The sequence below is a fragment of the Equus caballus genome, chromosome 30 (genome assembly GCF_041296265.1).
Source record: "Equus caballus isolate H_3958 breed thoroughbred chromosome 30, TB-T2T, whole genome shotgun sequence".
NCBI lineage: Eukaryota > Metazoa > Chordata > Mammalia > Perissodactyla > Equidae > Equus > Equus caballus.
Genome location: NC_091713.1, coordinates 14,320,991 through 14,345,372, shown reverse-complemented (window position 1 = coordinate 14,345,372; position 24,382 = coordinate 14,320,991). Strand labels below are relative to the sequence as shown.

At 40.8% G+C, this 24,382-nt stretch overlaps 1 protein-coding gene and 2 long non-coding RNA genes across 4 annotated transcripts in view; 1 reads left to right on the top strand and 2 right to left on the bottom strand.

Annotated features, from left to right (window-relative positions):
- Positions 1 to 7,299: 7,299 nt before the first annotated feature.
- On the bottom strand, positions 7,300 to 9,410 carry LOC138921469 (uncharacterized). Its single transcript, XR_011434076.1, has 2 exons — positions 8,893 to 9,410; positions 7,300 to 7,819 (listed from the first exon to the last, which is right to left on the bottom strand). It is a non-coding gene; the product is annotated as an uncharacterized lncRNA (long non-coding RNA).
- Positions 9,411 to 9,516: 106 nt separating this feature from the next.
- LOC138921470 (uncharacterized) lies at positions 9,517 to 20,905 on the top strand. The gene is made up of 2 exons (XR_011434077.1): positions 9,517 to 9,623; positions 15,616 to 20,905. It is a non-coding gene; the product is annotated as an uncharacterized lncRNA (long non-coding RNA).
- CNST (consortin, connexin sorting protein) overlaps positions 19,038 to 24,382 on the bottom strand; it is a 114,240-nt gene continuing 108,895 nt past the window's right edge. For both annotated transcript variants that reach the window (XM_070255583.1, XM_070255584.1), the window contains one exon: positions 19,038 to 21,869. In XM_070255583.1, coding sequence (XP_070111684.1) covers positions 21,664 to 21,869 — 206 coding nt within the window. In that variant the 3' untranslated portion in view covers positions 19,038 to 21,663. The remainder of the gene's footprint in view (positions 21,870 to 24,382) is intronic.

The window sequence follows — 24,382 nt, the reverse complement described above, 5'->3', positions numbered from 1 at the left end:
ATAATAATTATTATACATATGTTATATTGATAATAATTAATATTACTATAAATTAATGATTAATTATAATAATTTTAAAAGTAGAAAGCCCAATTGTCCAATGGATAGAGAATTGTTATGTAATTGATGGTCTATTGACATGATAGGCGATTATCTCCCTGATTTAAATGATAAATGTGACAACTATATGGAAACATGGAAACATGAGGATGAAATTAAGCAAAATGAAGAAAACAGAGCAGAAAAATGTGTATATACTGTGGTTATAACCATGGGGAAAAAATTTATGCATAAGACTAAATAAATATACTAAATAAAAACCACCAAACCGTACACTTTAAAATGGTGAATTTTATATGTGAATTATACCTCAATTTTTAAAAATATGCTAAACGAGGCTGTGGAGATATGTAAAACATTTCTGTGGTGAGGTAAGGGGGTATTTTTGCTTATGACTTTGTCCAAAGTTGTTTAAACATGAAATTTTTTAAAGTTAAAAAACAGTTTGTTTCCTCAGTCTCTGTTCTATTTGTAGTAGGTCAAAGACCTTCTGCTCACCACACAGCCCTCAACGGGGTCACTCGGAGCTTCTAAGGGGTCTTCTTCCATGGGGTGAGAAGTCAGGCTGCAAACACTGAGCCCAGATCCCTGCTGGTGTCATGCACTCAGATGGGCAGTGGCCCTTTGGCCCAGCGAGGGTTCCTTCTGTTCCTGGGCTGTGCACTGCGCGCAGTGAGCAGCCTGGAGCCCACACCTGTGCGAGTGAGTCACTGCATGGAGAGAACTCGGGTAGAGCTCCCAACCCGCTCACGATGGCCAACGCTCATGGGCACAGCCCGTACTGGTACACGAGAGGCAATGTTTACACAGACTTCTTCTGAGCCATCGTCTGGAGACTCGGACGCTCTTTGCTGCATTGTACTGTTCCCCAGAGGAGCTCCAGGGTTTACATCCGTACAGCGTGAAACCTTACAAACCCCCTAAGCGCAAGGCCTTGCTTCCCTGCCAGGAACGCCCTGAGGAGAGGTGAGAGGGTAAACATGAAGATCGTGAATTCCTCGGGAAAAGCTATTCCACACGTTCACTATTTACAGACGGCAGCCTTCCTCTTCTTTCAGACCCAGGCAATTGTGAGCTATTTGGAAGGCCCCCAGAGGTCACTCCTGGGCAAATGAACCACCCTAGTCACAGACTTCAGGTTTCCATCTCCCTCAAAACATCCATTTTCTCTCTTCCAAACCCTTAGACCCATAGCAGGGGGATGATCATATGTCCCAGTTTGCCTGGGACAATCCTGTTTACATCCATCCTGGTATAATTATACCAGCTCCAAAGCATGCTGGTTTGTCTGATAAATTATAGGTCATCCTACCCATTAGTCATCTCTGTTTCAAGTTAAGCTCGCTCTCTAGTGGTTAGGGAGGCTCATTACACCTATCCCAGCAGATGGTCCTGGAGAAGGGCCCTCTGGGGACCCCAAGCTTGTAGGGGTAACATCTGAGGATGCCTGCAGGGGTGTGAGGATCAAGAGGGGAGAGAGGAGATGCTGCCTTGGGAAATGGAGCTGGCGCCTATTTCCTTGAAAGGTCTCTATCTTAGAGTTCCTTAACCCCAGAAAGACTGTCATGATTATTAATAAACATCCACTGGGAAGCAGATAGCCGGTTACAAAAGTGAAACAGCCAGGTTCCCAGACCCCAAGAAACTTCTAATTTAGTTGAGGAGACAGAGAAAAATAAATGACAATGCAAGATAGTGTGAGCCAGGTGCACACAGGCATATATTTATTGAATCATTTATTCATTCAACCAACATGAATTGAAGTAGCCCAGGCTAGGTGCTGGGGACACACAGTCTAGTCCAGTATTCACTGCAGATGGTAGGTCCTATATACCAGAGTTGTGGTGGGCTCACTGGGTCTCATTCCAGAATTGCCTTGCAAAGCTCTCACAAAATCCATGTCATCTATTGTCACATGAGGGCAACTCGACTTACTGACCTGGGCTCGGCAGAGGAACGCATCCTCGGTGGTGTGCACTGGAAGAGGTGACTCTGGGAGATGTGGTGTAGGAGGCAGAAGCGACAGAGCTGGAATGGGGAACTCATTTCCACACTGGAGACCGAAGAAGCCTACTTGTCAACTCTATAACGGGGACTTTCCATCTTACAGATCTCTGAAGGCCCAAAGTGCTGGGTATATTATAATAATATTTGAGTAAATGAGTAAAAGAAAGAATATCCCCAAACTGTGAAGTATTAGCTAAATAGTCCTCATGCCAACTGTGAAGTTTAGGAAATGAGGGGGCCGGGAAGCAGGGCCTGGGCCCGCGGCCAAGACAGTCTGAGGGCTTACTCCTGGGTGTTTGCTCCTCCTGGAGAGAAACGACGGCTGGCCACACAGGGCAGTGCTGGAAAGTGGTGGCCGCTGCAGTTTGGGGGCCAGGCCACACTTTTGTTCTAGTTCTGAACTCCTGGCGTGGGAAGCAGTCCCTGTCTCTACGCCAAGCTAGACCAAGCGGAGACCCTCTCTTGAGATGCCCAGCCTCAGCAGAAGGCAGAATTTATGAGAGATGACATCTCATGAACGAAAACAAGATCTGCTCGAAGTGGTTTAGATGGAAAGGACAATGAGCCTTTGTCCAGTTTAAAATGCCAATTAATGAGCTTCCTGGGCTGATTGACAAGTGGGTGAGATTCTCAGACCAAGGGTACTCCCTGGGGAGGTGACCTTTCTCCAGGGACTAGACTCAGATCATAAATTTGCACAACTGGGTCTACATGCTTTTTTAGGGGTTCGAGGGGTCTTTGATGGTCCTCTGAGCCATCTCTGGTGGACTCCCCACATTCCACTGACTTCCTTTCCCTGCCAGTGACCTGTCCAGTCACTCACTTGGTGGAGGAGGTCTTGGTCACTCAGAACGACCTCAGGCATCTTCTGATCTTTCCTCTCTGTCCCCTTGCCCTCACCTCTCTTCTCTGCCTCCTCCTGGACCCTTGGTCTCTTTCCCTCCCTTCTCCCCACCCTTCACCCTCAATCCCTTTGCCCCACACACCTTCTCTCATTCCCACACTTCTCCTGACTCTGCTATTCCCTCCAGGTACCTCCTCTTTCTTTTCGAACCCAAACCTTATTTTTTTACTGTTTAAAAAGTATCATTTGTTTATTGGAGAAATTTGGAAAATACGAAAAAAGCATAAGAAGGAAAAAAATTACCTATTATTCCACTACCATGAGACAACCACTTTTAAATTCATTAACAGATCTTTCAATGCCTAAACTCGTGTGCGTGTGTGTGTGTACAATATATATATTCATAAAACTGTTGGTATGTTGTACTTACTGTTTTATAATTTCCCATTTATGGATATTTTGTCATATGATGCTTCTAAATATATATTTTAATAATTGCATAGTATTCTCTCTAAATGGTTGTATTTAACCAATCTTTATTAGATATTTAATGTTTTCTACTTTCCACCATCATAAATATCATAAATATTTCATTATTCATTGGAATAAATTCCTAGAAGTATCATTACCAGGTCAGGGGTATATGAACATTTTTAAGTCTTTTGATATTTTATCAAATTATTACCCAGAAGATTTGCACAACTTCATCTTCCCCCAGCTGCGTGTTTGCCTTTCTGAGCACCCCCTCACGACCTCCTGCCCAAAGTGGATATTATCATTTTAAAAAATAGCTGCTAATCTACTTTTGTCCCTATATTTCCACCAACTGTTTTTTTCTTTATCTCTTGTAATCTGACTTCTAATCTCACAGTCTCCTTAATCGAAAACTCTTTTTCAGTGCTGGTTCTCCTTGTCTCTTGATTTGTTTTATTTGTTGACCTCTTGAGGCTCTCTGCTCCACGTGGCCTGGAGCCCTGAGCGTAGACATCCTGCCCTGGGCCCCCACGGCCCTCTAGTGGGCTCTCCACCGTCAGCCTCCCACAGTGAGCTTGAGCTTCGGGACTGTTAAGGCAGACTTCAATACACCCCACATCTGTGTGGGTGAATGAATGATAAGCGTGTGTCCTCTCTTCAGTCTCTGGCTTTTCCTTCACCCTCTACATCCCTGCTCTGACTACATACACCCCCGTGCCCTCCCCCACAGCAGTCTCCACCTCTGTCCCACTGTGGGGCCCACATCTCTGGGACTGGCTCCCAAGTCCATATCTCTAGCCAGGGACCCAATCCTGAGACCTGACAATTTCCACATCTGCTGAACAACCCTCCTTCCAGGTGTCTGGCCACCTCAACAATTCCTGTCAACAACTCTGATGTCAGATTCTTCAAAGTTGCCCTCTTCCTCGTCTCTCTACTTCTGTTTGCGGCACAGTGGCCAGGATATATTTGATTCGTTTTCTGCTCTTGGTCTCTGCTGCCAATTGTCTGCCAAACCCCACAGGGGAACATCTTCCTGCTGTGTCTGCTCATCTGCAGCCCTCTTGCCGGCCTCAAGGCCACTGCCTGAGCTCGGGTCCTCATCCTCTCTCCTCTGGACAATTTCATCAGCCTCTTCTGTACTGGCCTCCTTCCCCTAACCTCTCCCTGCTCCACTTCAGCCCACACTCCCAAGGGTTACTGAAGGCTGTTACCTGAGCCATCTCCTTCAAGCACTTCTGATCGTCTCCCTGATCAGCTTAAAACTTTTCAGTAGCTCCTCACTGCTGCAGAGTACCAACTTCAACCTCCTCAGCCTATCTAATATGAATGCTTTGGATTTTAGCTCCAATCTTCCCTCCTTACCTTAACTTCCACTGCACCCCAGCAAAGATTCCCACTTTCCATCCTGATGGGGGGCACTTACCCATTATATAAATATGCCTTACTCTTCCTGATCTGCATTTCTTTGTCTATGTCATTCTTTCCGCTTGGATTTGCCATGCTTCAGGGACCAGATTAAATCTTTTACCTTTCACAAAGCCATTCCTCATTCTTAAACAAATTAAAACTGGCACTTTCTCCCTCTGAATCCTCACGTCACTTACACATAACATCCTTTGACATCCTTAGTAGGTTTGTCTGGCACTAAGGGGTGTTCCGGAAAGTAGGGGGTGGGAGGCGGGATGACTTGGTCACTCTACCTTTATGATACTTACTGATTAGCATTTACTGGGCATGTGCCTGAGAAAGCATGTTGCATGCACAGCCTCTTTTAATTTTCACAGTGTATGAGCCAACTCAAGGATTTCTACATAGGAGGCTGCTTAAGGGCTGCAATCTAACTGGAGGGTAAGTGTCATGATTACCCTCACTGCACAAATGAGGAAACTGACACTTAGAGAGGTTGAGTGACTTGCCAAAGGTCACCCAGCTGACACAGGATGGAGCTGGACCTTGAGCCCAGTCCTTGTGAGGACAAAAAGCCCACGCTTTATGGCATCGTCATTACTGCAGCACAGCTTGTCTTACCAAAGCTTTCCTCTGGGGGTGGGATTTTGATTTTTACAAGGTGGTTTTTCCCAAATCCATTAGCACAATGTTTTCCATGTAAATTGGAACTCAAATGGATATTGTTTGAATGGATGAATAAATGAATACTCAGTGAATACAAGAGGTAAAGTTTCTTTTCTTTCTGTAGTAACCTTTTTCTTTCTGTACTCGGATAGTATCCCCAGAAAACTCAGTTATCCCATTATCTCTAGAAACCCCCTTTGTCTCTTGGGTATGGAGTCCATGTTTGTGTGTGAACACACCTTTGTGTAAATATGTGTGTGTGCTCTGACTACCCTGGCCAACATTAGGATTACCTGGATTAAGTTGAGTGCATATAATGATATTCATAGCTACTAGACTCAGGAAGACAGCACTATTTTAAGAGGCCACTAACTGGGTACTTACTTGGCAGTTAAAAATCTGTAACTGTATGATTGCTCCTTCAAACATAACCTTGGCTAACTCTGGCTTCTGTAGTTAAATACTGAATTTGATCTTTTATAATAACACTGGGCTGAACGTGTGCTAAACAGTGCTATACATCTGGGACACAATAAAACCTTGGGATACTGTTATGTGCGGAATTGTGGCCCCCTCAAAATTCGTATGTTGAAGTCCTAACTCCCAGCACCTCAGAATGTGACTGTATTTGGAGATGGGGCCTTTAAAGAGGTAATTAAGGTAAAAGGAGGTCATATGGGTGGGCTCTAATCCATTATGAGTAGTGTCCTTATAAGAAGAGGAAATTAGGACACAAACAGACACAGAGGGACGACTATCTGAAGACAGGAAGAAAAGCAGTCATCTGCAAACTTAGGAGAGAGGCCTCAGAAGAAACCAAAGCTGCTGAGACCTTGATCTTGGACTTCTCACATCCAGAACTGTGAGAAAATACATTTCTGTTGTTTAAACCACCTAGGCTGTGGTATCTTGTTATGGCAACTCTAGCAAACTAATACAGATAATAAGGTCTTGATGCAGGAAGGGACCCTGGAGGACATCCAGCCCATCCACCCTTAGCATTCTTGATTTCACCCCTTTGCACATCCCTCATCTTTCCAATAGTCTGTTTTTCTTTGAACATCTCCTCTTTGAGGATCTCCTCCCCTTCACAGGATGCCTATGTCATTTCAGGCAGCTTTGTCTAATAGAAAGCTTTGTAGATTGAACAGAATCTCTACCCAAACTCTGAAGGCAGCTCTGCAAGTGTGGTATAACTAGCACAGAGCAGAGAACTGGCACCATTTCTCTGTAGGCTGGGTTCCCTGGAAAGTGGACTCTGAAGTGGCGTTTAGCGTGCAGGATGTTTATACAGCAGTGTCCTTGAGACCAACACTTGTGGAAGAGAGGCGCCCAAAGCAAACGTGGGCAGAGGGAAAAGTGGAGCTGCGGCACAGCTCACGTACAGCTTTGGCCAACCCATAGGGATCTCTGGAGCCAGAAGCCTTTCCAGAGTGGTCCTAATTTGGGCTGAGATGGCCAAGTCTCCATACCCTGGCTTGATCCATCATTGGATGTGGGCTGCTCTGGGTAGGGGTGTCGTCTTGAGATGCAGCTGTCAGAAGCTGAGGCAATTCATGCAGCCTATAACCTGTATGCAGGAGAGCAAGCCCTCAGCCAAGGTCTAGTCTTTGGAACCTCTTATTTGAGGAAAAACAACGTGAGCTTACCGCAGAGCTTATTGATGAAGCAAACTCACAGAGCTATCTTGAGTGACTATCCCCAGGAATTACTATACCCTAACCGGAACAGGAACCAGGTCCCAGTAATCTCGCCATAGCACCCCCAGCAGCTGAGGCCAAGTCCTTCCTTGCAGGGGGTTCTGGCAGCACATCAATGTGTTCACCACACAATTCTGGTTTTATAAAGTAAATTTTTATTAATGCAGCCTGAATTGTGTCATTAGCATAAGGAGTCATATATCACTATTGGCTTTTGATGACCATCCACTAAATCCCTTAATTCTTCACATGTGCAGATGTCAGCCTGGACAGAGGTCCCGGAGGTCAAAGCAGCTGTAAGACTTATTTCCTTAATTTTTTTTCTTTATGTTTGTAACCTATACATGGTTCTCCCCTTGTCCTGATCAAGCTCTCCCAAAATAAAACTCCATTTGCACAAGAATATTATTAGGCAATGACTTGGGGCCTTTGAATGGAGAACTACACCAGACTGACTTTTTTAAATAAGAAATTTGCATTTCAAAGGGAAATAAATTCCACTCACTGAATGAGACTAGGAACAATTTTCTTTACCTGCAATGTCAGGAGTCCCACGAACATCTGAGTTAAAGCCGCATGTTTTCAGTTTATTCCTGTGATGTTTCAGACCCTTATTGACCAATGAAGTGGTCAGCTGTGTGGAGGGCGCTCCATTAATCTGTATGGGGGGAAAAGAGAGTGTGAAAGACGATGTTCCTGCAGAAGTAGGATCGGAGCCAAAACAAGCACTCCCAAACAACATCAACCCAAAGGGCTGGAAGGAGAAAACCAGAGGAATGTGATAGTTGCGCATGTGGCCCAGAGCGCAGATCATGCTGGGGAGGCAAAGCCCGGAGAACCCGGGGCCTCCTGACACAGCATGCTTGAAGGCGCATCTGCAGGAAGGGAGGGCGCCTCCCACTTGCCTCTCTCTTCACAAAGGGATCCTTAAAAAACAAAACAACCCTACTAAATTTAAATCCTAAAGATTTCCCTACCCTGCCCTGCTCTCCCCTCTCTTCACTCTTCTCCTCCTCTCTCCTCTAAACAACAAGAACACAGCAACAAAGACCCGCAGGCCCAGGTTTCCACGAAGAGATTTACGACCAAGCTGGAGGACGCAGTGAACGCATGCAGGCTTCGATGACAAGGCCATTCTTTCTTTATCTGCAGCTGTGGGTAGCTTGGCTCCGATTGGCAGAGGAATTGAGTTTGAGGTAGCACAAGCCCTGACTGGTGGAGAGGAGAGGGGAGCCTGTCTCTGATTGGTAGGGGAGCTTGCAGTGTGCAAGGCCTTAACTGGTGGGGAGGTGGTGCAAGCTTTGATTGGTGGAGAAGAGAGGGGAGTCAAGCTCTGATTGGCAGGGAGTTCTACGGATGCAAGCCAGGTTCGCCTGTGTGCCTCGGGGTGAGAATTCTGTCTGTTCCAAGCCTCTTCTTTCCTGTTCTCCATCCCTCCAGCAGGGGTCCACCTTGGAAGCTGGCTGGGTGCCAGCGCCTCCCCACCTCAGAAGGGTGCTGCAGAACCCTCCACTGCCCTGGGGTCAGCCCTCCCAAGGGTGGTTAATGTAAGGAAGTCGGGCTCCAGGACGCTGGCCCTGCACTTTGTTCAAGGGCGAGGGTCCAGCTCGCCCCCAGTGATCAACCACAGCCGTCCGAGGCCACTCAGTGACTGCAGGAAAGATGACATACATTAAAATGGCAAGTCAGTTCTGTTGGCACCTTATCAGAAAATATGAAAAATAAGCGCACCACTTCCTCATCGCCATCTGTAGATTTAGAAACGTTGTGAGGAAGACGACAGACCCTCTCTCCAGCGCCTGGCTCCCCATTGGTTCAGCGGACTTTTGGAATACGCAGCAGTAATTCATGTCAGCAATTCCCAGCCGCAGCTCGCAGTCCCTCCTCCATCGGGCCATGTGCTTCCAAGAGGCCTTAGCTCAGATTGGTGTCCCCACAAAGCATTCCTCCTTGTAACTATGTGAGGCAAGAGCTGAAATCTCAGATAGGCATCCAGGAATTGAAAACTGGAGTTTCTCTCCTATTGAGATTTTCTGAGGCTCCTGACTTGTCCCCATTTGTCCTTACTGGAATAAGAAAAATTTTCTTTTCATTTTTACCATAGTATTCCACAGAAGAACCAAAATATCCTATTGAAAATAATGTAGGGGAAAAGCAATGCCATTAGAACTGGACCTGGTATGGTTAAGGAGGGGCGGACAAGGAGGGGTCCGCATCCCATAAGCCACTCCAGAACTAACACGGTCGGGGACTGTGCATTCCGCTCGTGTAGCTAAGACAGCACTGGCGTGTGACGTCACAGAAAGGTTGCTGTGGAAGGCTCCCCAGGAGAACTGCCTGTGGGCCTCCTGGGTAGGGAAATGCAGGCGCTGGGCAAAGTCCTGGTGGCTATGTGAACCCGTTCTGTACCAAGGCTTTTGCAAACGGGTATCTCTCATCTCTCCCCAGACCTTCTCTCTCAGGTCTGCATTTTGTGATTTTTATTCTTTTGCCATTTCAATGTTTTCTATTAGCATTTATTGTTATTTAATTACTGATCCCTTAAGTGTTTATGCCTTGCTAGACTGAGTAGTAACTAGCTAGATGGGAAAAAAAAAAACGTACACACACATTCATTAATATGCATGCTTTCTAAAATCCTATTATCTTTTATTGCTTTTTCCTCTATTCTTACTTGCTTTTTCCTCTGACAAATCCAGGATGCTTTGCAGACATGTAGGCAAACACAGCATTTCTTGTGTCCTGTATTAGAATCTCTGGTGGCCAAGGGGCTCTGGGGAGGGTCCTCCCTGGCGCGCACAGAAGCTCCCTCTGCACCGGAGCCCAGCATCTGTGCACACCGGCTGTGGCTCTGCAGGGCCTGGCCTCACCTGCTCCCCGACCTTTCTCTTCCTGCCCTTTTGCCAATTTATCACTGCGTAGAAGGGAAGAGAACAGATGGATTTTGGCCACAGCTAATACTAATGCACTTCTATTTATGAGTAATCATTTTTAACAGAAAATGGGGTTTGCTGTCCTGAAGAAAAGGTCAGACAGAGAAGACCAAAGCTCTCATCATGAGAAGCTGGTCTCACCAAGTAAAAACAACAGGGAGAGAGGCTCAGAGATGTTGGTGAAAAGCAGTAGCAATGGAAAGCTAAGTCTAGGAATACACCAAAGGAAAAAGCCATCTTTTTTCGTGAGAGGAGGAAATGAATAATTTAGTGTCAGCTAGATGCAGCCAGCAATCTTACATCTGGAACAAAGCCTGAATGAAAACAAGAGGACCGAAGAGCTAAAATAAAATAAGTATTATAAGCCATATCTCATATTTGTGTTATCAGCTATCTTAAAACCAGGAGTAAAACACAATTGTGTGAATTTGGATCATTCAGTGTGATGGGCACTACAGGACAAACAGATCCCCAATGGGAAGAATTTTCACTTCAGGTGAAGTACTAAATTAATTCTTTGCCTTACATTCTAAGCTTTGATTAAATTCTCACCTTTGTGAAAGATTAAACAGTTTAAATTCTCCGTACTCAGAGTTTTGAGTACCACCAATGCCAACAAATTCTGGCCATGTTCTGTCTCTTTGCAGACCCATCAATCTCCCAGCTGTGCTGATGTCACGTCTTCTGTTTGCAGACCCGAGACACCGCAGATGCATAGGAATCCAGAAATGGGGGCTGAATGCTGCTCCGCAGAGCTCCTTGTGTCTATCCTCTCTGCTTCTCTCACCATGATGAGCCTCTCCCTCTGGTCCTCAGCGACCGTACCACACTGTGGCACTGATAGGATTCCAAGATTCAGCAAGAAAAATGTAGGATGCCTAGTTAAATTTGAATTTCAGATAAACAAGTAATTTTTTAGTATGTCTCAACCGGACATGCTGTCTTTTATCTGGCATCCCTTTTCACCGAGTGTGTGCATAGGATCTGCCGGGGAAGCTCTCTGCCTTCCTACGGGATTCCCCAGAGCACTCACACAAGCACAGGATGGCTGCACACCAGTAGCCGCAACTGCCCCAGTGCCTGTGGCTTGCAGATATGGAGTAACTGCCTCTGCTTCTTTTCCATCTGTAAGACCCAGAGTAACAGTGATCTAATGTACAAAGTTTAGGTAACAAAACAGCAGTAGGAGGAGGATGCAGTGGCAACCCCAGAAGAAACGCTCTATGGATATTTCCAACTTCTCCTTTGGAAGTGGAAAACCTTTCATTAGCTCTGTAGATCTTGACCTTAAGGAAGTCACTGAAACTCCCAGAATCCCAGCTTCATTTCTGACACAACAGAGCAAATTAGACAGTGTCTACATGGCCTAATAACTCTAAAAGAACATGATTTTAAACAGGCAAGCAATGCTTACACATGAGATATGTTGCATAACTGGCCTCTCTTGGTTTGCAGGGAATAGACCCTTTCCCATGTCACCTCATATAAGGAGCACTTGTAATAAAGGATATTCTCCCAGCGCCAGGCCTTCTGCAACTGTAAAGTTGTTTGGATATGGGTCTCGGTGACTCTCAAGAGCCAGACTTTCCAGCTCTCTAGAGGCTCTGCCGTTTGTGGGACTCCAGGCCTAGGTGTCTCCCTGACACCTGCTGAACTTCTGCTCCTTCCTATTGCTGGAACTCAATGCAGACTCTGCACCTCAAATTTGAATGATCTGAGAGAGGACCTGCTCGCGTGGGTACTATTTACCAAAACTCCTGATTCTGTGTTATTTTGGAGACTAAGAACTCTGCAAAGAACCCATCCTTGTCCAGATCACTGTCCTCCCCTATGTTCGGGTTTCAAGGAATGCATCAGGCTATGGCACAGATCCCCCAATCTAATCAATGGGGCAGGGTTGCAGGATGACATAACAGAAAGCATAGCAACCTATGGAGAAAGAACCACCTGTGGCAGTCTCTTCCTCAGAAGGAGCTTTGGGCCCACTGGGTGCTCCAAGTCTATGGGTCAGTTAGTGTATTCCACTTCTTATCCCCACGTACAGCTTCAAAGAATCCCCATCCAACCTAATCCAACTATTGCATCTACCCACAAAATACAGATATCCAACTTATCTTTTCTCAACGATGGAAGATAGAATTCTTTTGGATATTCAAAGAATCAGAGGATTTTAAAGTTTGAAGTTATCTTAAAGATTATACAGATGAGGAAGCTAGAGCCCAGAGAGGAGGCTGAACGTCCAGTTAACGTGATCTCATTAATCATTGAGGTTCCAACTCTAGGCACTGCTTTCCTTCTTTGGCTCTCACGTACCACTAAACTATCCCATTTCTTGAGTCTCTTCTCCAGGGTTGACCAAACTACTATTTCTGTCCCAATGATTCAGTTTTTCCTATAAAAAAAATGAAATGGAAAAAAAAAGGCAGATTGCCTACATTTACAGTCACTTTTGGACCAAGCTCCTATCCAGACCAGAAGCTTAGGCAGGGATTTTTTTCTTCTTTTTTTAGTTTGTACGATCTTGTCCACCCCCAATCTTGTACTTGGAAAATAAGAACCAGCTATTTATGGGCTGTCGTCATTCTGATGAATGATGTGAGCCTTCTCTGCTCCCTAAGTGCATATCTCCTTCCTGACCCTTGATCCAAGGCAATTAAGAAAAGCAATAAAATTACAAAACCTCACTTTTGATCAATGCATTCCGGCCAGAGAGAGATCGGGTTGTCCTTACAGAATATCTATAATTAGATTGGGTTTGGAATTTGGACTGCTGCATTGAGTAGAAAAAAGCATAGTTTTAAATCACCATCTCAATATTTCAGAAGGAACTAGAGGAATCTAAAAGCTACGAACAGGATTAGGAATGAAATCAAGGCATTTTGAACTAGTGACCTTATTGTAACGCTTTATAAGTCGCTCACTGAGTAGTTAGGTCTTGTACAAATGAGGGGTGGCAGCTGGAGGTCACTAAACATTTTTGTGTAACCCAATTAAGCAACAACAGTGAAAGGGAATAGGGTATTTTGATAGACAGTAGGGAATCCCTTGCCTCTCATAATACCTTGAGATGCCAGGAAGCCACAAACTGAACTTATTTTTTTAAATAATTTTATTGAGGTATAATTCATGTACATAACTGCATCTATGTAAAGTGTACAACTCAATGCATTTTGAAAAGTGTATATACCCATGAAATTATGACCATAATCAAGATACATAACACTTCTATCAATCTCAGAAGTTGCCCCGTGACCTTCTCAGTCCATCCTCCTACTATCCTTTGCCTCTCAAGGATCCACTGATCTGTTTCTATCACTATGGATTAGCTTATGTTTTCTAAAATTTTATATAAATGGAAACATACAATATGTACTCTTGTTGCTGGCTTCTTTCACTCAGAATAATTAGAGATTCATCGATGTGCCTTGTGGATCCGTAAGCTTGTTCTTTTTTATTGCTGAATAGTACTCTACTGTCTTACTGATGGACATCGGGGTATTTCCATTTTTTGGCCATTATGGATAAAGCTGCCATGAACATTAGTGTAAAAGTTTTCACGTGTACACATTTTCATCTCTCTTAGGTAAGAATCTAGGTGTGGAATTGCTGGGTCATGCAGTAGATGTGTACTTAACTTTATAAGAAACTGCCAAGCTATTTTCCAAAGTGGTTGTACAATTTTGTATTCCCACTAGTTGTGTATGAGAATTTGTTCCAATCCTCACCAACATTTGTAGTGTCAGTCTTTTTGTGTGTAAAACATAAAATTTGCCATTTTAGCCATTTTTAAGTGTACAAGTCAGTGGCATTAAGTACACTCACAATATTTTGCAACTATCACCACTAGCGTCTATTTTCAAAAGTTTCTCATCACCCCAAACTGAAATATTGTAACAATTAAGCAATAACTCTCCATTTCCCTCTTCCCTCACCCCCTGGTAACCATTGTTCTACTTTCTGTCTCTTTGAATTTGCCTATGATAGATATTTCATATAAATGAAATCACACAATATTTGTTCTTTAGTGTCTGGCTTATTACACATAGCATAATGTTTTCAAGGTTCATCCACATTGTAGTATGAATCATTTCATTCATTTTATTGTGGTTTTGATTTGCATTTCTCTAATGATCAATGATGTTAAGCATCTTTTCATGTATTTATTGGCCATTGGATTAATTGGGTTGTTTTTCTTTTTTGAATTGTAGAAGTTCTGGATATTAAACCCTTATGGATATTTGATTTGCAAATATTTTTTTCCATTCTGTGGGTTGTCTTTTCGTTTTATTGATAATTTCCTTTGATGCACAAATTTTTAAATAGTTCTGATGGAAGTCCAATTTATCCATTTCTTCTTTTGCTGCTTGTGCTTATGGTGTCATAACTAAGAATCCACTGCCAAATCCAGTCATGAAGCTTTACTCTTACCTTTTCTTCTAAGAGTTTAATGGATTTCACTCATATTTAGGCCATCAATCCATTTTGTGTTAATTTTTTTTATATGGTGTGAGGCAGGGGTCCAGTTTCATTCTTTTGCATGTGGAAATGCAGTTGTCCCAGAACCATCTGTTGAAGAGAGTATTGTTTCCCCATTGAATGAATCTGACTCCCTCATCAAAAATCAACTGGTGAATAATGATGTACAACTGTAATTTCACAAGGTTGCTATCATAATCTGAATTTAAAAAATGCTAAAAAAATAATTAAAAAAAAATTAAAAACCCCCCATTTCAACTGGCCAAAAAAAAAAATCAACTGGAGAGCAACATACAAGCTGTACCATTTCAGCCTAGACTCTCAATTCTATTTCATTGGTCTATCTGTCTATCCTTATGCCAGTATCACAGTTTTGATTACTGCAGCTATGTAGTAAGTTTTGAAATTGGAAAATGTAAGTCTTCCAGTTTTCTCTTTCTTTTTTCAAGACTGTTTTGGCTATTTGGGTCCCCTGCAATGCCATATAAATTTGATAATTGGCTTTTCCACTTCCGCAAAAAAATTAAAAAGGCTGTTGGAATTTTGATAGGGATTGTGTTGAATCTGTTGATCACTTTGGGTAATATTGACATCTTAACAATATTATCTTCCTATCCATGAACACAAGATAGCTTTCCATTTATTTAGATATTCTTTAATTTCTTTCAGCAATGTTTGTAGTTTTCAGTGTCCAAGTTTTCTCCTCCTTGGTTAAATTTATTCCTAGGTATTTTATTCTTCCAGATTCTATTGTAAATGAAATTGCCCCCTTAATTTCATTTACAGAATGTTAACTGCTAGTGTTTAGAAACACAGCAGACTTTTGTTTGTTGACCTTGTACTGTGAACTTTGCTGAATTCATTTATTAGCTCTGGTAGCTTTCTGGTGGCTTCTTTGGGATTATATAATTTATATAGAGATTACTATCTATTTATATTATGTATACTATATATATAGTCATCTGCAAATAGTTTTACTTCTTTTCCAACTTGGACGCCTTTTTTTTTTTTTTTTTTTTTTTTTTTTTTGTCTAATTTTGGCTAGGATCTCCAGTACAATGTTGAATAGCAGTGGTGAAAATAGCATCCTTGTCTTGTTCCTGACCTTAGAAGGAAAGCTTCCAGACTTTAACCATATTACCTGTGAGTTTTTCATAATTGTCCTTTATCATGTTAAGGAAGTTCCCTTCTATTACTAGTTTATTGAGGGTTTTTATTGTGAAAGAATGTTGGATTTTGTCAAATGCCTTTTCTGTATGAGTTGAGATAATTATGTAGTTTTTCCCCTTTTTCTATTAATGGGATGTATTACATTGATTTTCTTATGCTGAAACACCCTTGAATTCCTGGAGGTAGTGTCAGTTTTTAAAATTTTAGTCATTCTAACAGGTGTGTGGTGGTATCTTTATTCTAATTCACATTTTCTTGACAATTAACGACATGCAGCATCTTTTCATGTAGCCATTTGTGTATTTTCTTTTGTAAAGGGTGTTCAAAGTTTTTTGACTGGGTTGTCATAATACTGACTTGTGTGAGATCTTTACATATTCTGAATACAAGGCTTTTTACCAGATAAATGTATTGTGAATATTTTCCCCCAATCTTCAGCTTGCCTTTTCATTTTCCTAACCATCTTGCTCAAAGAGCACATTTTTAAAGTATGGTTAATTTTTTTATGTTTTTTTTTGTGTTCTAAGAAATCTTTGTTTACCCAAAGGTTGCAAAGATTTTCTCCTGTTTTCTTTTAGAAGTTTTATCTTTTACATTTAGATCCATTTATTTCAAGTCGTTTTAATGTCTTGTGTGAGGTAAAGGTCTAGGTTTCTCTTATTCCCAATGGGATATGCAGTTGTTCCAGCACTATTTGTTGAAGACTTCCCTCTCCCCCACTGAACTTCTTGGCACCTTTGTAGAAGATCGTTTGAACACATACACGTGGAACTATTTCTGGACTATCCTTTCTCCACACCACAGTTTGATTATTGTAGCATTCAGTCTTGAAATCAAGAAGTGTAAGTCATGCAATTTTATTCTTTCTAACAATTTCACTGGCTATCTTCTAGGTCACTTGCATCTCCACACGAATTTTAAAATCAGCTTGTTAATTTCTAAAAACTGCTAGAATTTTGATTGGGATTGTGTCAGGCCTATGGATCAACTGGAGGAGAACTGACATGTTAATATTGAGTCTTCTAATCCATGAACAGATTACATCTCTCCATTTATTTTGGTCTTCTTTTCATTCTCTCAGCAATGTTTTATAGATTTCATTGTACAGATTTTGCACATATTTTGTTAAATTTGTAAGCATATCATGTTTCCGATGCAATCGTAAGTGAAACGAACTTTTATTTAGTCATGATTTTTAATTTCATGTTCCAGTTATTCATTGCTTCTACACAGAAGTACTATTGATTTCTTCTATATTGACCTTGCATCCTGTGACCTTGGCAAACTCACTTATTCTAATAGCATTTTATAGGTTCCTTAGGATTTTCTGTATAAACAATCATGTCATTTGCAAAAAGTTTTATTTCTTCCCTTCTAATCGGTGTGCCCTTTACTCTTTTTCTTGCTATAAGACATCCAGTGCAATATTGAATAGAAGTTGTCAGAGGAGACATTCTTGCCTTGTTCCTGACCTTAGGAAGAAAGTGGTCTTTCTCCATTAAGTATTTATTAGCTGTGGATTTTTCAGAAATGCCTTTGATCAAGTTGAGAAAGTTCACTTCCTGTCCTAGTTTGCTGAGAGTTTTATCATGAATAGTGTATGAATTTTACCCATTTATTGGTCTGATAATATGGATTTTTTTTTTCTTTTGTTAAAATGGTGAATTACGTGAGTGACTTTTGAATTTTAAACCAACACTGTATTCCTAGGATAAATTTCACTTGGTCATGATGGTGTATTACCCTTTTTGTATATTGTTAGATTGGATCTACTAATATTTGCTAAGGATTGTTGTGTTTAAGTTCATGAATGTTAGTGGTCTCTAGTTATCTTTTCTTACTGTCTTTGTCTGGTTTTGCTATTGGAGTAATATCGGCCTCATGAAATGAATTGGCAAGTATACTCTCCTTTCTGAAAGACTGTTTTGTAGGATGGGTATTATTTCGTACTAAAATGCTTGACAGAATCTACCGAGGAAGCATCTTGACCTGGAGCTTTGTGACAAGGTTTTCAATTGTGCTATTCAGGGCTATTTAGACTCAGTTTGCTGAGAAGCCTTCCACTGTTGGAAAGCCCACCAGCTATTAATGCCACAAATGCTAACTAGAAGTGAAAAGTAATTATTACTAGAACTTTGACTGTGAGAAAAGATTCCTGTCTATCAAGTTGCTATGCAGCTGGCCTAGATAGAATTTTACTTCTATTCCTAATAGTGCATGACACCTGCTAGGAAAGAATGAGCTCAAGTCTCCACCCCCACGGATAGCACAATCCTCGATCTCTTCATTTTTACTCCCCCTTCACAAATACATTTACCTCACTAGATGCTAACTTCTTTAAGCTGGTACCATTTCTTGTTTCTGGAGCCCCAGTACCCAGCTCAGTGCTAGGTACACTGCAGGCATTCAAATGTTTGTGAAGGTACAGAAAGCGATAAACACTGCCCGTGGTTCTGCATGGATCCCAGGGCAACAAACAAAAGGTCGAGTTTAGGAGTAACTCTTCTTAGAACCAGGGAGAAGAGATGTCCATAGATTCCCATACCTTTTCTCTCAGTGGCTAAACCTAGGGAGATTTAAATCATACTAGAATTCCTTAAGGAAATTTTGAACTCACTGTAGCTTTTACAGGGTTAGTCCATGAGGATCAATAAACGTTTATCTTTGGAGTTGTTAAAATAGCAGATGGCACTAGAATTTTTGCCATAAACTCTAGATCACTCTTACTCTTTTTGAGGATGGAGGCAACATGAGAGAATGGAAAGTATCCTGGATTTGGGAGTTAACAAGACCTGGACTTGACGGATGTGTGTTTACTGATCTAAGCATCAAATGAATAAACGTGAAAACACTAGTAACACTGTATAAAGAAATATACAAGAGGGAGTTAATATTCACTGAGTGCACAGAAATGAAGATATACAGGTCATGTCAGTGGGAAGACAGAAATTCGGTCTCTCTCTGAATTGGGAATAAACGCTACAAAGCCAGCTTCAGTAAAACACGTTGATAGCTAAAGGACTTTGTTCTTTTCCCACCTTCCCTCTCTCACTTCTCAATTCCTACACCTTCTCCACCCCGCCACACCCACCCCATATCCTCTTGCCACTCCAGTAAGACCCAGTTCACATCTGTCCTTTCAAAATAAAGCCTCCCTTCAAATTTCAAGTCCTCTCAGCATAATGCACAAATTCACAGCTCAATAAAATAAACCTCCCAGAGGATTTTGATTTTTAAATCTAAAGGAATGAATTTTTAGAGCAAATTCCATTTACCACATCAGGCAGATAGGAGAGGTGTTTTAGAAGCAGAGATGCCTTTATGTAGGGATATATGAGACTTCCCAAAATAGATGGCCACATACTTGTGGGACCAGACCAACTTCTGAAAGTACTTTACTTTCACTTTCAAGCAGTTTTTCTCAGCACCCCAGGGTTCAACAAACTCTGAGACACCTTGTTGGTGTAGATTTTAAATTACAAGCTTGATCTGTTACCCTCAAATACAGTTCTTAAGGAAGATTAGTCACAAATAGTTGTCCGTACTTTCAAATGACAGAAAAAATTACATTATAGTAAAACTGGATGAATTTTTTACGTGTGAGATAACAATTGTTTCATCACCAGATGGAATTACCCCAATTCATGCAATAAATATTACATTTTTTTAAGATGCCCTAATTTTTCTAGTTGAGATTTCATGCCTATTTTAAGTCCAGACATCAGTATGCTCCTGAGCTCACCCCACCTTTCCTGGGAAGTGGTGAGGACACATATGACTTTTCTGAGACTCACTGGGCCCTCGAGTACCAACGTATTATCTCAAATCCTTTCAACTTAGTGTGACAGTTCCCAGGAAATCTTCAGTTTCAGAAGTAGTGGCCTTGGCGGCCCAGAGGCAAATATGACACTACAGATTATTTAGGACTTTGATAATGACCTGAAAGAGGTGAACAGGAGGGAGGTAAATTTTGACTTATCTTGACATAAAACTGGCAGAAATTAGCATCATCGAATTCCTGTCACTAGAAATCATGAGGGTAAAACAGAAGAGGTCTGTCTATGATGGGGATGCCCCTCACAGTAGACTTTATGAGTGTCTTTTAAAGAACCATGTAAGATAGTACCATCAACATTTTACATATTTTACATACAATTTGAATACAAATTCTTAAAATTTATAATAGAACATTAAAATAATCTTCTAATAAAATCAGCCTTAAGTATAAGGAATCTAAATTTCAGTATCTTGTACACTTCTAAATAAATATCTTTGATCTATAATCCTTGAAAATATTACAGTTTGTGGTGATATGATGGAGACAAGACAAACAGGATTATAAATGAAAATAAAACATCAATTTAAAAATAAACAAGCCTAAAAACACATTGAATTGAAATTATAGAAAGTCAAAACACTAATAAGTACATAGTAATTAAATATCTAGCATTGGGATAACCAAATGCATGCTCAACAACACACTTTCAACTTATATAAAAACCCTTTAAAATTCATATAATCTAAATAAATAAGCAGAAACATAAAGGGAGGTACTGTACCAGCCAGTAACAACTAGAGAGTAATTTCTCCCTTTTTCTTTCAAATGATCCCGACAGAAAAACATGAAATAATGATCACTTGCTAAAAAACTATAATTCATGTTTTGTTTCTTTTAAAATGCTGCCTATGATATAAAAAGCCATAGCAAGGCTTCCTACATGTTAGATCACTGTACCTTAGAAAAGGAAATGCCATCTAACTGACAGATCTAAACAAAAATCAGACATCTGCCTATTTAAGATATGACTGAATTTTATCTTAATGACCCCATAATAGGTCTAAATCAAGCCCATGATATGAATGCACACTCAAACGTCTGAATGCGCGATCTGTTAATACTGAATCATACATGGTGATTTAATTTCATTTGCCAAAGTATTAATTTATTTTACATAAGACCAGAATTAAAACATCTAGAACAGGAACTAATATCTTGTTTATCTTTGTATTCTGGTTCTTAGATTCTCAGATCATAATAGATGCTCAATAAATGTTTGCTGAATTGAGTCCAGCATTCATCACACTTCAGCAAGCACTGAATCCATGATGAAACTGGTTGCCTAAGACTCTGAGAGAGCTCTTAAATTTTACCGCTAGGTCTGTGATTAATTTCTTGCTAGTTAACTGTCACAGTTTCTCATTTCAGGGCCAAGATTTCTACAATTCATCTGTTCCACAGTTAAGCCTTCTTCAAAGATTTGTGCCTGCACATCTATAGACAAGTTAAAAGAATAAAGATAATGTGAGTTATTCTACCTTGGGTATTTGCTTATGCTAACTGTCTGAAACACACATGCATGCGCATGCGTGCACAGACACATACACACACACACCCATTTTACAAATGGAGAACAGAATCTGGAAATAATGTACAAAGCCTAAATTACATAGCTCCCAAAGCTAACTTAAAAAAAAACATTGAAACCATAAGGTAACTTGTTTTGATTATACACAAACTTATTGCGTGATGGCTGGAAGCAATGTCTTTGGACTAACAAATGTAAACCAAAGTGTCCTTTAACCATTAGCTTGACAAGGAAGCTAGAAATGGTGTGGCTCCGACACGGCCCTGTTTCATTCCGCTCAGCGCAGCTCACTACACTAGGAAGCAGCGTGGAGGAGATGCACATGCTTGCCAAAGGTCACTCCTTCCATCCACAATGTTCAGATCGATATTTGCCTCATTACGTGGATTGTTCTAAGAGTTCCTCTGGATTGCCATTTAAAGCAGCTGTTTCTGACGCCCGTGGTTCCTCACTGGGGGAAGGGGACATATGGTCACAGAACTCCTGAAACAAAAGCTGTCTAGAAAGTTTCACTCTTTGATTCTCACAGCCAGCATGCCCGTCCCTCTTGAACGCTGCTAGGAGAGGTAGATCCAGTGTTTCAGTTCTGCCATTCCCTGCAGTACTTTAGTATAATAGAAGTCCACGTTGTCTGCAAAGTCCGTACAAACAGGCGACTCCACGTCACCAAAAGTGCAGTATAACGCAGTTCCTCCAACACTGAGGAACACCGTTGCTACGCACAGCAAGACCAGTAAAATACAGGAAGCACCTCCAGCTTCATCTGCAAATACAAGAACAGAGTAAGGTTAAACTGACACAAAAGGGAACTCTTAGCACCTCCTCACTGATTAAGATTACTAGACGTTTCTAACATTAGTCCTCCAGGGACAGGAGTCATCGACAGAAAGCTACTGCACCTAACGACCCTATGAAGACCACAAGACACATACTGTGGAGCTTGTCAATGCTAAAATTAAACCTAGCCCACTTATACAACGAATATAATCACTTCCATAAAAAAAGAAGAAGAAAAGGCAGTACTTCTCTGATGTACTTACAGTATTATTTTAGGGTACAAATTATAACCTCATTATTACAATATCTTTGGAGTTCACACTATAGGGACCACCTTAAAGCAAAGTCGATTGAATATTAAACAATAAAAAATGTCATTGGGTGGGATCACTCTCACATCTGAATACTCAGTTTTATTCTTATCATTTCGTGGAATAGTGAAGTTCTAGCTAGTACAGTGATTTCTTTTTATCTTGCTTAATACTCTGGGAGGTTTTTAACAAAAATGTCCATATCAGTCTTTCTATATTGAACAAACAATCAGTCTTTGTTGAAGGTCTTAATGATCATTCTTAACTAAAAATAACCAACTATATGGAAAAAGACTAAAAAGTTTTATGACTATATTCTTGGAAGGTAATTTGATAGTCTATTAAGATTTTAAATGAACTCACCCTCCAGACTGGGACACTTTTGAGAGTGAAGAGAGCATTAACTGAATGCAATGCTAGAACAACAGGTTTAAACCAGGACAGCCTCAGGCCAGCTGGTCCCTGTCATTCAGCCCAGCAAACCCACTTTTAGGAACTAGCCTACAGATCTGCACAACAGTATGCTATCGTATTTACACACATGTTCACTGCAGCAGGTATATTATAACAAAAAGTTGAGAATAACTTAGTTATTCCGGTTACAGTGGAATAGTTAAATAATTATGGGACATTCATATAATGGAATACTAAGCAATTGTTTAACAGAATGAAGTATATTTAATACGTTCTCTCATAGGAAGAGGTCCAAGATTGACAGTTAAACTTAAAAACGTGACATAATAGTACATAATGAACTCATTTGTGTTAAAAAAAAAAAAAGAAGACACACCACACGTGTATGTGTCAGCGTGTATACACACACATATACATACATATATACAGAAAGTGTCTTGAAAGGATGATGAGAAATTTCAATCAATACTTAGGGGAAATCCTCAAGGGAGGGTCCAAAGACTTACACTTCTTTACTTTATTACTCTTTGAGTTTTTTCATTATTAGTATATATTACTTTTATGATAAAAAACCAAACTCTATAAAACCTAATATAAACCAAATAGCCTTTACTTGGAAGACTTTACATAATACGTGGATATATTCTTCCTGTAAAAATTCAGACACAAAAGTATCTAAGAGTCTAAGGGACTCTCCCTTTTTCTCCTACCCAATCATATTCCTCTCCACCCCAGAGGCAAACACTGTTAAATCTGATGTGTATCCATTCAGATCAAATATATATGGTTTCAGGATTTTTATACAAATAACATTAGGTAATCACATTTTTCTGTGATTTACAAATTTATAGTTTCATACACTTTAACAGTTAATAGATTTAATAGTTTATAAGCATGTATGCAAATATATTTTTATACAAATGAATAAATATGATCATATCATTTATGTTGTGTTTTCTGGGTTTTTTTGGGGGGGTTAATTCAGTATTTTCATCATCTTTTCTTTTTTTCACATGATTCCCTCCCACCTCCTTGTCTATTTTAACAATCTAGTTTATGTATCTTTCCCTATTTTTCTTCAAATCATATTTAATACGCAAACATTTAAATACAACTTACTTAAAAACGTCTATTTTGTTTGTTTGATCTACATGTGGGAAAGTGTTCAGAGTTGCACTGGCCATAGTGGAAGCTGCGAGGCACATTGTTGAGCACAAGTTAAATGACTTGGTTTAAGATGAGACGGCTGCTAAGTGAAACAGGACTGTCAGCTCTAAACCTAGGGCTCCTCCTACGAAGCAATGACCCAGTACCAATTAGTGCGACCAAGCAGCTGAACACTTTATCCGGAGAAGACAGTGACGGCTACAAGCAAAGTGCAGAGGTAAAAGGAGGGCTGGGAACAGATTACTTCTAAGGTTCCTACCAGCTTTATAATGGTAAACATCTAGAGGCCTCTACTGTCATCACTTTATGTCATACTTAGAAAGCGAATTCTATGTTTACATGGTTACTTTAACAATGAAGTTGTTTTATAAACATGAGAAGCATATTGACAGGGTCTGGGCTGTATTTCCACTCATCCTTATTTACCTATGCCTTAGGTAAACCTAGCAACCTGTTAAATATAGACCCAGGAGGAAAAAGCCCAATAACAGCAACAGTGCTAATTGCTGCTCTCGAGAGACACTATCTTCTATAGAGCCAAGAAGAAATCACCGAACACCAAAGAAAATATACTTGTAATCCATAAATATGTTCCACACCCATAAAG